Below are 14,181 nucleotides of genomic sequence, written 5' to 3'. Positions count from 1 at the left end.
CAATTAATATTGTAAGTTGAGGGACCACTGTCTTTACTCTCCTCTCGATCTCCAGCCTATATAACCTGCCTTCCAATGATTCTCTCCCTTCTGACTATACCTCCAGCAGGTGCATAACCCCCTCCCCACTATTATCTCTTCCACAAAGCAGAAAGTCTGACTGACGGATTTATCTTATCTTTCTCTAAATAGAAGCTAAATTGTAAAAAAAAAAAAATAATAATAATAATAATAATAAAATAATTAAGACTATGTGAATAGTTGCTTTATTTTGCATTCAGGAAACAAATGAGCATTAAAATAAAAAAATGTGTGTCCATAGCCTTTAATTGTATGTAAAACACTAAGGGGAAGATTTATCAAAACTAGTGCAGAGGAAAAGTTGCCCAGTTGCCCATAGCAACCAATCAGATCGCTTCTTTCATTTTGCAGAGGCCTTGTTAAAAATGAAAGTGATCTGATTGGTTGCTATGGGCAACTGGGCAACTTTTCCTCTGCACACATTTTGATAAATCTCTCCCTAAGTAGCTTTGCAAATATTTAGCTTTATTGATTTTGTACCCATTTTAACATATTGAATTGTTTTTTGTTTCTATCCATAGGAAGGCTTTAAAATGTTGCCAGACAGACAATCTAATGTGCTGGTGAGAGAGAAACTACCGTATATACTCGAGTATAAGCAGAGTTTTTCAGCACGATTTTTCGTGCTGAAAATGCCACCCTCGGCTTATACTCGAGTGAACTCTCCGCCTGTCAATCCTTCATCAGTGGTCTTCAACCTGCGGACCTCCAGATGTTGCAAAACTACAACTCCCAGCATGCCCAGACAGCCATCGGCTGTCCGGGCATGCTGGGAGTTGTAGTTTTGAAACATCTGGAGGTCCGCAGGTTGAAGACCACTGCGGCCTTCGTCATCATCCAGCCCCCCTCACCTTTTGTTTTGTACTCACCTCCCCCCGGCGGGTAGTTAGGGTGAGCTGTTCCGGGCCACCTATGTTGCAGGGACCGTCCGGTGGAGATGGTTAGTCGTTGCGGGCTGTCCATTTTCACCAGTGGGGCCTCTTCTCCGCATTTCGGGCCAGGCTCCGGAGTAGTGACGTTGCCTTGACGACGACGCACAGGGACGTTCATGCGCACCGTCCCTCTGCGTCGTCGTCAAGGCAATGTCACTAGTTCGGGCCGGAAGCGTGGAGAAGAGCCCCCCCGGTGAAAATGGACAGCCCGCAATGACTAACCATCCCCACCGGACGGTCCCTGCAGCATAGATGGCCCGGACCAGCTCACCCTAACTTCCCGCCAAGGGGAGGTGAGTACAAAACAAAGGGGTGGGGGGCTGGATGATGACAAAGGCTGCAGTGGTCTTCAACCTGCGGACCTCCAGATGTTTCAAAACTACAACTCCGGGCATGCTGGGAGTTGTAGTTTTGAAACCTGTGGAGGTCCGCAGGTTGAAGACCACTGATGAAGGGATTGAAAGGCAGTGATGATGAAGGGGGAGGATGATGACGGGGGTCTGGATGATTACATGGGGGGGATGATGTATTTCCCACCCTAGGCTTATAGTCGAGTCAATAACTTTTCCTGGGTTTTTGGGGTAAAATTAGGGGCCTCGGCTTATACTCGAGTATATACGGTACTGAAAAGAAGAAATGCCAGGGACACCTTGAAAAAATGATCCTATGAAGTGCTATTATTGGAGAAGATCCATTCAGCTATGTGTGAGTCCTGATAATAACCTGCACAGCTCCTGGGAACGTCAGACTCTGCAGATTACCTCATAAGTTCTTAATAGACCAAGCTGTTCTGTGACCTCCAAAGATAGAAATCTGCATGGAAATGCTGCATGTATTTTAAGCCAATTTACTTGATTTTGCAGTCCCATTCACACAGAAAATTTTTGCTGCAGATGTTTCACAGCTAATATTTCCCATTCTGCTTTCTGCAAAAATATAAATTATGTCTTATATTTTTGTGGAATTTGGCAGTGAAAGCCCACTGAAGTCAATGGGGCTTTTTTTTTTTGCTGTGCTAAATGCAGATTTTGTGCGTGTAATTTGTGTAACTTTTGCATTAAATAAAGGCACAAATTTTATGTTCACTGTGGATTTATGCGGAATTCATGCGGAAATCATTGTGCACAGATTCCACAAATGATTTAAAGATTTAAAAAATACGGAATTCCAGCCAAATTAATGCGGCTGCCTAATTTCCGAATCTATGCGGAATTTCTGCCGTGTGAACATAGCCCAAGGAGGCAAGGACTTAAAGGGGTATTCCAGGAATTTTTTTTATTTGACTGTGCTACAGGGGCTGTAAAGTAAGTGTAGTTCATAATATAGTGTCTGTAATATTTATTTTTACCAGCATACAAAATCACTGTTGTCTCAGATTTTTCCCAGGTTGCAATGCGGCCGAGACCTGACTCACTAGTCAGCTGATGACAGGGAGCCTGTCTGCTTCAATGGGTGGAGCGTTCGCTTGGTGGGAGAGAGATCAATCTGCAACTAATGCAACAGCTGTAGGCACCCTGATTGAAAACCACACTGATTTGAATGGATGCACCTCATTTAGGTTTCAACGGGTGGGGTGGCTGATGTGTGGGAGGGAGGAAGATGGAATTATGGGATTTGTAGTCAAAAAAAGAAAAGTCAAACAGGAAATACCAGTTCACAAAAAGCTAGCCACAGTGTTCTGGTAATCTCACAACATAGCCATTTAGCCCCAAGACAAGCGCAGATCCTTCCTAAGCATGTCCACTACTGCCTGCCAGGTACGTACTAAAATCCCCTTATGGTGGAGAACCCCTTTAAAGGAAAAATCTAAACAAAAATTATTTTGATACAGAAAAGTTTTACTTTTCATGCACTCACTATTTTTCATCATAGAAGAATTGAAAATATAAGACCTTATGCTGCTTTCACACTATAGAATTCTCAGTTTTAAAAATCTGTTACAATGACCCATTAAAGGACATGTCCGGTGCTCACTTTTCTTATTGTATCCGTTCCGGGCTGCAAAAAAAAAAAAAACAACTGAAAATAAGCTTTCTCTTGCCTGCCTATGCAGGTGCTCGGTCCCCGGGCTGTATTCTTCTTACTTCCTGTTAGCCCGGCACGTCACACGGAGCTTCAGCCTATCACTGGCCGAGGCGGGACATCGCTGCGGCCGGTGATAGGCTGAAGCTCCGTGCCGGGCTAACAGAAAGTAAGAAGAATACAGCCCGGGGACCGAAAACCTGTACCGGAGCACCGGGGGAGCGTAGGCAGGTAAGAGAAAGTTTGTTTTCTTTTATTTTGCAGCCCGGAACGGATACAATAAGAAAAGTGAGCACCGGACATGTCCTTTAACAAAACTATTAAAAACAGCCGTTACAAAATCCCATTGAAGTCTATGGGATTTTTACATTACCCGTTTTAACCCCTCATAGCCCGTTATTAATAACTGACATTATTTTGTGATGGGAGAGGTAAAGGGAGAAATAGTGCATGCAATATTTCTCCCGTAACAGTTTCACATCACAAAATAACTACATTCAGTCCATTTCTGGGAGTATACAGTTTTTTCTGCAAGATTCAAAAGGGTGTCAGCCTAAATTTTGGAGTCCTACATAAAAACTGTAAATGCTTGGAAATAGACTGAATATAATCCTTTCTAGACTATGTTCAGTCCACATAAATCAAAATATTGCGTGAAGAAACATCGAGCTATATGCAGCATACCGCTCTGCAGGCTTAATGATGTACACCACAAATGTAGTCTTATTAAAGGGGTACTGCGGTGGTCAACGTGTTTTTCCGTTTGTGACTTACCCTATTTGTTTTGTTTCATTTCTATTCTTGTTGTTTAGGCGACTCTATTTCCGTTCTTTGTTGTCTTTTTATCCCCCACTTTGTTTTCCTATCTTTGCTTCTATTTCCTGTTTCTTGCTGTGCTGAAAACTACAAATCCCAGCATGCCACATGCCTTGCTGGTTTGGGGAGGCTCCTTTTTTTTTTTTTTTTTGTTAGTTCCGCCCTTTACCCATCCTACTAATATAATCAGCCTTGGTTGGGATACACTGGCATACACACACAAAAGGGACTACAACTCCCAGCGTGTGTCATTCAGGAGTCCCCCCTCCCCCTTCACATATAGAGATCATTCCCAGTATGAGATGTATTCCCCCTGCAGTCCATACATCCCCACCCCGTGCACCTTCTCATCCTCCCCTCAGATAACACTTATCTTCTCTGTGAGGTCCTTCTCCTGTGCAGACCTGCGTCCTCAGAATACAGAGCAGGGGGAGGGGAGGTGAGGAGCTGTGTACTCTGTGTGTAGCTGGATGAGATGAGGGGGTGTGGCTTATTTCTCATGCAGACAGAAAAAAAAAAAGCTGTGACATCTTGTCCACAGACTCAGGACTGTGGACAACAGTAAAAGAAAACCCTCTGAACTACAGAACTTCCTGCCCAACAAACAGGTAAGAAAAACACACACATGCTGCCAAAACATATAACACATGTATATTGCAAAAAAACTAAACTTGAAAAGAAGATGCCATATAGTCAAACAAATTAACCACCGCAGTACCCCTTTAAGACGCTGATAGTCTAGGGCATTGTAATTAGCACTGTTGCCTTGCAGTGCTGGGATCTATGGTTTTAAATCCAATCCGATGCTGCAAAACTCTAAAACTGAAAATCAGTTCAATTCATCTAAATGGGGATATTTAAGAAGAATAGGACAGTCACAGATATTTTAGAATTCTACAGCATAAAATTTGCATACAGAATTTCCTCTGCTTAAAATTTTCAGCAGATTATGTACATGTAAAAGTACCCTTAAAGGGGTTATCCAGCCTTAGAAAAACAGCACCATATTTGTCATTCGGATAGATGTGGCTTTGCAGCTCAGTTCCATGGAAGTGAAAGGACCGGTTAACCCCTTTAAAGAGATTTACCCGAGTTAGACATGCGTCACCTATCCACAGGTGATAAGTGACAAAAACTGGAATTCCGTGCCCCTCGCAACCCCCACCCCCCAAAACACACACACCTCTAAATAAAGCAGTAGGTCAAGTGTGCATGCTGGTGTTCCATTAACCCTTGTTCTCATGGTGCAAAATGGGCTTGTTATTAAGTGTTTAAGGCTGCAATAACTCACCTTGAGGCTCTCGGACCACCTGGCGTGCACTGTTGGTTAGGACTCCATCTGACCACTCTCTGGTATCCATGTCGATGTGTCCAAGTAGCTGGTGTCGGGGCATAGCTTTAGGATTCATAGTATACTGTTTTACAACCTTTCCAGTCTTTCCAAGTGCAGCTCGTAACATGCGCCATAGGATCGACTTGCCAGCACCACTGGGTCCCACAATAACTACTCCCATTCTTTGACGTAGCTGTTCATATAGTTCCAGAGCTTTCTTAATCTGTAGAGATGAAAAAGTACATCTTGATTGGTGATTGTTATTAACAAAAGCCAATAAAAACTCACCTGTCATTACCTGTCAAACCAGGGGTTTTGCCTCTAGCCCCTTAAGGACTTAGCATTTTTCCGTTTTTTGCACTTTCGTTTTTTCCTCCTTAACTTTTAAAAAGCATAACCCTTTCAATTTTGCACCTAAATCCATTTGATGGCTTATTGTTTGCGCCACCAATTCTACTTTGTAATGACATCAGTCATTTTACCCAAAAATCTACAGCAAAATGGAAATAAAAAAATCATTGTGTGACAAAATTGAAGAAAAAACGCCATTTTGTACATTTTGGGGGCTTCCGTTTCTACACAGTACATTTTTCGGTAACAATGACACCTTATCTTTATTCTGTAGGTCCATACTATTAAAATGATACCCTACTTATATAGTTTGATTTTGTTGTACTTCTGAAATAAATCATAAGTACATGCAAGAACATGTATATGTTTAAAAGTGTCCTCTTCTGACCCCTATAACTTTAAAATTTTTCCAAGTATGGGCCTGTATGAGGGCTCATAGTTTGTGCCATGATCTGAAGTTTTTATCGGTACCATTTTTGTTTCGATCTGACTTCTTGATCGCTTTTTATTCATTTTTTATGTTATAAAAAGTGACCAAAAATAAGCTATTTTGGACTTCAGAATGTTTTTGCGCGTACGCCATTGACCGTGCGGTTTAATTAACAATATATTTTTATAGTTCGGACATTTACACACGTGGCGATACCACATATGTTTATCTTTATTTATTTTTTGCACTTTTTTTTTAAATAGGAATGGGGGGGTGATTTTAACTTTTTTTTATTAAAGAAGGGGTTTAATCACATTTTTTAAACACTTTTTTTTTTTTTTTACTTTTTTTTTTTGCAATGCTTTAGCCATTAGGCACTGTTCAATGCTATGCAATAACAAAGCATTGATCAGTATTATCTACCCTTGATTGCTCAAGCCTGGATCTCAGGCTTGTAGCAATCAAACGTCGATCGGACAGCATGGAACCAGGTAGGGAGCCTCCCGCTGTCCTCTTAGCTGTTCGGGATGCCGCAATTTAACCGCAGCAGTCCCGAACAGCTCCGCTGAGCTAGCCGGTTTCTCCCGTTCTAGATGCTGCAATCAACTTTAATTGTGGCGTCTAAAGGGTTAAAGGGGTATTCCAGGAAAAAACTTTTTTTTATTTATATCAACTGGCTCCAGAAAGTTAAACAAATTTTTAAATGTCTTCTATTAAAAAATCTTAATCCTTTCAGTACTTATGAGCTTCTGAAGTTAAGGTTGTTCTTTTCTGTCTAAGTGCTCTCTGATGACACCTGTCTCGGGAAACGCCCGGTTAGAAGAGGTTTGCTATGGGGATTTGCTTTTAAACTGGGCGTTTCCTGAGACACGTGTCATCAGAGAGCACTTAGATAGAAAAGAACAACCAAGTACTGAAAGGATTACGATTTTTTAATAGAAGTAATTTACAAATCTGTTGAACTTTCTGGAGCCAGTTGATATATATAAAAAAAGCTTTTTCCTGGAATACCCCTTTAATACCGGACATCAGCCCGATCGGCGGTGTCCGGTATTAGCTGCGGGTCCCTGTTGCCAACCTGGACACCGCAGATACGAAGCGCACTCCGCTCCTGAGCGCTCTTCACAGATCGGGAGCTGGCCACGTAAATATACGTCCGTGGTTGTTAAGGGGTTAATATAATTTATCCCCCTATCCATAGGCAAGCTGATGAATGTGTGATATAATATTTTTATTCTAACAAAAAATTGTTCTGTTTATGGGTCACCTGGTTTTTACTTTTAACATGTTGGAGCGTATAAAAAGAACTAGACAGACTGATGTTATTCTGACCGTCTTTGAAGAACAATTTTATTAGACCTAAACATTTGTGATAAGAAAGCACTGTACATCTCTTTCTGTAGGTCCCATTGGTGATGTATGAAGACAACAATTATGCTCCACCAACATTCCACACTAGCCACCTTTCCCTGCACTTATATTGTCACAAGGACCTCTACGGATCCTCATTCTAGTGATCAGTAGAGGTCTCTGTGACTTAACATTTACACCCTATGCTGTGGATCGGTGATAGATGTTAGCTGTGTGCGGGCTCTGATGTGTCCTTCATATAAGGATACACTGGCGAATGTCTCAATTTTAACATCAGTGTTGAGGGATAGCCAATGTCATTGTATACATCTACCACAGTAGTGCACCTAAATTCCTGTATTATTCTAATTGTTACACATCCACACGTCTATCTGGTGAGGGATGCCTTTGTGGCACTTGTAGTCCCCTGCAGGCATCCTCCATTGTATGCATTTTTATGCTGGGGATCCCCCTTAGCAACGGACTACAAGGGAAGGATCTGCTCCCCCAGTATAAATGCACAACCGCATTTGGGGTTGAGCACCTCCAGCCATTTGAGACCACGTCTTTGTTGTTGTTTAAATCTTAAACTTGGAGGTGTATAAACTCCATATGTAATGCGCCTTGATCACTATTAACCCCTTAACGACCAAGGACGTATATATACGTCCTTGGTCGGCTCCCGCGACATAACGCGGGGTCACGTGGTGACCCCGCGTCATATCGGGTCGGTCCCGGCATGTATCTGAAGCCGGGACCCGGGGCTAATAGTGCGCGGCAGCGATCGCGGTGCCGCGCGCTATTAACCCTTTAGACGCGGCGTTCAAAGTTGAAAGGTGCGTCTAAAACAAAAGTGAAAGCTGCCCGGCTGCTCAGTGGGGCTGACCGGGAACACCACAGTGAAAATGCGGTGACCCGATCAGCTGGGACACGAGCGGAGGTCCTCTTACCTGCCTCCGGCGTGTCCCTTCAGCGATCGATTGCTCCAAGCCTGAGATGCAGGTTTGAGCAATCGACCGCCAATAACACCGATCACTGCAAAGTTATGGCTTTGCAGTGAACAGTGCTGGCAATCAGTGTGTGCAGTGTTATAGCCTCCTATGGGAGCTATAACACTGCAAATAAAAAGTGTAAAAAAAAAAAAAGTTAATAAATGTGATTTAACCCTTTTCTTAATAAAAGTTCAAATCACCCCCCTTTTCCCATAAAAAAAACCACCATGTAAATAAAAATAAATATAAACATATGTGGTATCGCCGAGTGCGTAAATATCCGAACCATAAAATGATATCATTAACTAAACCGCACAGTCAATGGCGTACGCGCAAAAAAATTCCAAAGTCCAAAATAACTTATTTTTGGTCGCTTTTTATATCATGAAAAAATTAATAAAAAGCGATCAAAAAGTCCGATCAATACAAAAATGGTACCGCAAAAAACTTCAGATCACGGCACAAAAAATGAGCCCTCACACCACCCCATTAGAAGAAAAATAAAAAAGTTATAGGGGTCAGAAGATGACAATTTTAAACGTATACATTTCCGTGCATGTAGTTATGATTTTTTCCAGAAGTACAACAAAATAAAACCTATATAAGTAGGGTATCATTTTAATCGTATGGACCTACAGAATAAAGATAAGGTGTAATTTTTATTTGAAAATGTACTGGATAGAAACGGAAGCCCCCAAAAGTTACAAAATGGCGTTTTTTCTTCAATTTCGTTGCACAATGAATTTTTTTCCATTTGCTGTAGATTTTTGGGCAAAATGACTGATGTCACTGCAAAGTAGAATTGGTGGCGCAAAAAATAAGCCATCATGTGGATTTTTAGGTGCAAAATTAAAAGGGTTATGATTTTTAAAAGGTGAGGAGGAAAAAACGAAAGTGCAAAAACCGAAAAACCCTCAGTCATTAAGGGGTTAAGGCAGCATTAAGGTTCACCTGTGAGGCCGGCACACATATCAGCCAACTTAGGTGGGGCTTGTAGCCTGTCTCTCCCTCCTCCCATTGTATGTGTGATCAGCCACACTGGAGGGTTATCGGTCAGAGGCTATGAGTCGGCCTAATGCGGCTGTAATTGCCCACTGTCCCCTGGTTTTTGCTTATCACGCACAGGTAGGTTAGTGTTAGGTCCCGTGCCACTTGAGAAACCTTGGCGTTGGTGTGCAGGCTCTGGTATGTCCTTCATCTAAGGATATACTGTCGAATGTCTCAATTTTAACATCAGTGTTGAGGGATAGCCAATGTCATTGTTTACATCTACCACAGTAGTGCACCCATATTCCTGTATTAGATGTTAGCTCAGTAACATACCATTACTTATAACAAAGTTAAATAACAAAAACTTACCTGACTTGGTATGATTTCTAGGTTTGCTTCCTTAAACGCCTGCTCTAGGGCCGCACTTAGTTCCAAGTACTCCACGTCTTTAAAGTCAATTCCAGGGAAAACATCCTTAATCAGAGCATCGCACCGGGAGCAGTCAGCAAATGTCAGTTTTGACATTGTATTAAGCCTCAGAGCCTGAACCACGATATGGCTTTCACTGACTGGAATATAAACATAATTGTCAACTGTATAGATGGCATGAGATGAAACTTGTTTATGTATTGAAGAAAAAGATATTACCATGCAAACTGGGTGTTCAGAAAACACAATAACAAGTGTGCAAGACAAACCTATCTGCTGGTGCTTAAAGGGAATTTGTCAGCAGGTTACGACATTCTAACCTTCTGCTAGATGCTAACAGGGGCTGTTACCATGAGCATTATAGTACCTTTAATATGGCGCTTTTGGTGGCCTTTTTCTGTAATCTAAGTTTATTAAAATGCAAATTAGGCCATTCAGTGTACTGTACCCAAGTTACACCAACATGGCTGCCTACCTGCACTTAAAGCCGCCCTAGTGTAGTGATGTAACTCAAGGGGTAAAGAAACACCCCCTTATTTGCATATCAATAAAGAGTAGATTTTTACGCTTACCGTAAAATCTCTTTCTCGAGTGATCCATTGGGGGACACGGAGGATCTCTTGGCAGGATATACCCGCCTACAGTCTCTGAGCTAATCAGATTAGTCTTAAAGCAGTAGAAGAGGACAGACAGGGAGAAAAAAAATATAAATCAGAAACTTTCCGAAGGAACCACAGACAAAAATAATCCCCGGACAGACAACCAAACCAAAGACACCAGAGCAAATGGGTGGGCGCTGTGTCTCCCAATGGATTCTCTGAGAAAGAGATTTTATGGTAAGCATAAAAAAACTACTTTTCTCGGTCGGCTCCATTGGGAGACACAGAGACCGTGGTACGTACCAAAGCAATCCCCGGGGTGGAAAAAAACAAAAAAACAAAGCAAAATCAGGCGGAAGGCTGAGCCACAGCAACCTGCAACACCTTGCGACCCAAGCCGGCGTCAGCAGACACAAATGTGTGCACCTGGTAAAATTTTGTTAAAGTGTGCAAGGAGGACCAAGTGGCTGCCTTGCAGACTTGCAAGGCAGAGGCCCTATTGCGGAGAGCCCAGGAGGCCCCAACGGAACGAGTGGAATGAGCTGTGACCCAGAAAGGCGGAGTCTTTCCTTTGCAGCGGTAGGCTTCCGATATGGTAGAACGGGTCCACCCTGAAATGGTCGCCTTTGAAGCTGGAAGTCCTTTACGACGACCCTCCGGAAGCACAAAAAAGGAGTCACACTGACGGAACGTAGAAGTGACCGAAAGGTAGATCCGAACAGCCCAGACCACGTCAAGACTATGAAGTAAGTGCTCCCTAGGATCAGAGGGAGATGGACAAAAGATGGGAGGATGATATCCTCAATCAGGTGAAAAGAAGAGGCCACCTTAGGTAAAAAGTTGGGGTTTGGTCGAAAAACAACCTTGTCCTGATGCAAAACCAGATATCGGGAATGGCAGAAGAGAGCTGCCAACTCAGAAACCCTCCGGGAGTAGTGACCGCAATAAGAAAAAGCCACCTTCCAGGAAAGGAAGCGAAGGGAGATGTCCCGCAGAGGTTCAAACGGTAATGCACCGTGAACCAGATTTAGATCCCTCAAAGGAGTAGGGGATCTGTACAGCGAAGCCACATGAGCTACGCCCTGCAGAAAAGTGCACATGTGAGGATCGGACGCCAGGGAGTGCTGAAAGAGACTGTAGAGAGCCGACAACTGACCCATAAGAGAACTGAGAGTCAAACGTTGCTCAAGTCCAGACTGTAAAAAAGAAAAAAAGGCACGGAAGAGAAAAAATGACTGGAGAGAAGGAGTGAGACTCACACCATCGAAAGTGAGACTACCAAGTACGGTGATCAGCCTTCCTCTGCGAAGATTGACACGCCCTGATCATTGTGCGGATCACCTGGGGAGAGAACCCCCTGGCCCTTAGAACCGCGGTTTCAACCACCTTACCGTCAAATCCAGCGACTGTAAATTGGGGTGGCAAAGGGAACCGTGAAAGAGCAGGTCGGGACAAACTGGGAGGCACAGTGGTACGGCCACTAGACAAACAACGTCATCCTACCACGAACCTGTAAATGAATAGAAAAAAAGAAAGAAGGCCCAAAGAGGCGCCTAGTGCATTACCCTAAGAATTTGTGCAAAGGCCCACGTAAAGTGGGGAAACGTAAGGGGTCTAATGAATGGCCGCTCACCTGGAGCGTATAATAATACGCATGTAACCTCAATCTGAGGTAATGGAGGATTCCGTGCAAGCCTACAGGTCTTCAGGATAGATCCAAAGAGGAGATCCTGTGGATGAGCTTAAATGAAGAAAAAATCAACCTGGCATCAGGCGCTCGGGGATCCAGAGAGATCTCACAACCAGTTCATGGAGGTGGATAGAGATTAGAGCTTTATTAGTATACAACAACGCGTTTCGGGGTTAACATACCCCTTCTTCAGATTGACAGATTGTACAGTACAGTGCAACAGAGGGCTTTTTATACACACATTGATTGAGAAACAAAATGGTGGCAGGGTCACAGATTCAGGGTGGGAGGTACAACAGTAGCAATAGAAACGCAAAAAAACTGGGAACTTTATCTTTAGATTGACTCATGTACTTTATAACTATATATGGGGATAACAGTAACTTCAAATAGAGAGAGGAAATGTGCTTTATTAGAAGATGTAAAGCAGGGTGTAATACTTGATCCGGTTCATGTATTGAATAGAGGCTTGGTGCGCACTCATTGCGAACGTTGCCGTGCGCTCCACGGCATGTAAACACCAGCCGCATGTCCCCGCTCTGTTTATAAACAGAGCGGAGGTGCGGCGTGTAGGTTGCTACGGACGCGTCGCTGGGGAACGTGTCCTGGGGAAATGATATATTACAGAGCAAGCGCATGGTTTAGCGCTGCTCTGTGTGAATCGGGTAAAGAAAACTATGTGGAGCATGATTTTAACGGCACAGTTTTGCTTAGTATATAGAGAAATGAGTGTATTACATGAAAATTTAGTACATTTTTAACAAAAATATTAATATTATAGAATAAGTTTGTATCAACAAGGATCAATAGGGTGCGTAAGTAAAAAATGGGATGGATCAGTTAATATGATGACACGGGCTGAAGGTATATAAGCAAATAAATAAGTAAATAAATATTTAGTATAAAGAATATAAAAAAAATTTATATGTATAAAAAGTGATGAATAGGAATAATAAAATGGTATAGGGGACTTCATGTGGAAATGTATAAAACAATGATAATATGACAATATGAGAAAATATAAAAAAATATAAAAAATATATAAAATTCTATGAAGATCTATAAAAACCGCACATTGGTCCAAAAATAAATATATATACAAATTTATACACATATAAATATATAAATACATATATGTACATACATCACATAGGGTACGGAAAGACAGAGGGAGCCTCTATATAAAGCTCTCCACTTCCGCACAGCCATATTCACAAGTTACTCTCAATAAATTCATTTAAACCAAGGGGCTGAAGTGTGTGTAATTTGAATATCCAATAATTTTCACGTTGCCTAAGTGTATTAAAACGCTGGGGAACGTCTTTGTTAATCTGTTCTATGGCAGATATCTTAAAGGCCGAAAAATCGCCCTCATGATATAGCGAAGCATGGCGTGACACACTATGAAGTTGGTACTTGAGGGTTACATTGCTACGGTGTTTGTTGATCCGATTTCTCAAACACTGTGTGGTGCGGCCTACGTATTGCAGGCCACACGGGCACTGTAAGAGGTATACAACATATTGGGAGTCACAGGATATATGTGATTTAATAGGAAAAATCTCTTTGGTGACCGCAGAGTGAAACTCTTTTGCCATATGCATTAAATTTACACAACATTTGCAGCGCGCATGGTTACACTTAAAACAACCATTCTTTTGTAAAAAGTTGGAAGGTTTTTTTTGTAGAGTTTTTAAATTACTGGGGGCGAGTATGTTTTTTAGGGAGCGTGCTCGCCGAAAGGTGACTTGTGGTTTAGGAGGAAGAATTTTTTGTAGAAAAGGATCATTTAGAAGAATGTTCCAATGTTTGGCAAGTATAGATCTAATATCTTTATTATTATTAGAAAAGGTGGTAATAAAATTACAACATCGTTTGTCTAATGGTGTATCTATTGTCAGAATTTTTTTGGTAAGACAGTCAGATTGTGTCAGTTTGTTTGCTCTGGTTTTAGCAGAAATTATAATTTTTTTCGGGTATTTCTTTGCTTGAAATCTACTAACCAGTAATTTGCTCTGTTGGACATAGTCTGTATTTAAGGTGCAGTTACGGCGAATGCGCTTAAATTGTCCAAACGGTACGTTCTGGAGCCATTTCTTATAATGACAGCTTCTAAAATCTAAATAACTGTTGCTGTCCACCTTTTTAAAAAAAGTCTTTGTATTG

The 14,181-nt window shown here is 42.0% G+C and overlaps 1 protein-coding gene across 1 annotated transcript in view; it reads right to left on the bottom strand.

The window, feature by feature from the left end:
* Nucleotides 1-14,181, bottom strand: part of DYNC2H1 (dynein cytoplasmic 2 heavy chain 1) — a gene marked incomplete in the record, with an annotated part of 465,550 nt that overhangs the window by 354,874 nt on the left and 96,495 nt on the right. The window contains 2 exon segments of the mRNA XM_056561585.1: nt 5,143-5,407; nt 9,667-9,866. Of these exon segments, the coding sequence (XP_056417560.1) occupies nt 5,143-5,407; nt 9,667-9,866 (465 nt within the window).

The sequence above is a fragment of the Hyla sarda genome, chromosome 2 (genome assembly GCF_029499605.1).
Source record: "Hyla sarda isolate aHylSar1 chromosome 2, aHylSar1.hap1, whole genome shotgun sequence".
NCBI classification, from domain to species: domain Eukaryota; kingdom Metazoa; phylum Chordata; class Amphibia; order Anura; family Hylidae; genus Hyla; species Hyla sarda.
This window is presented reverse-complemented; position numbering and strand designations above follow the sequence as displayed.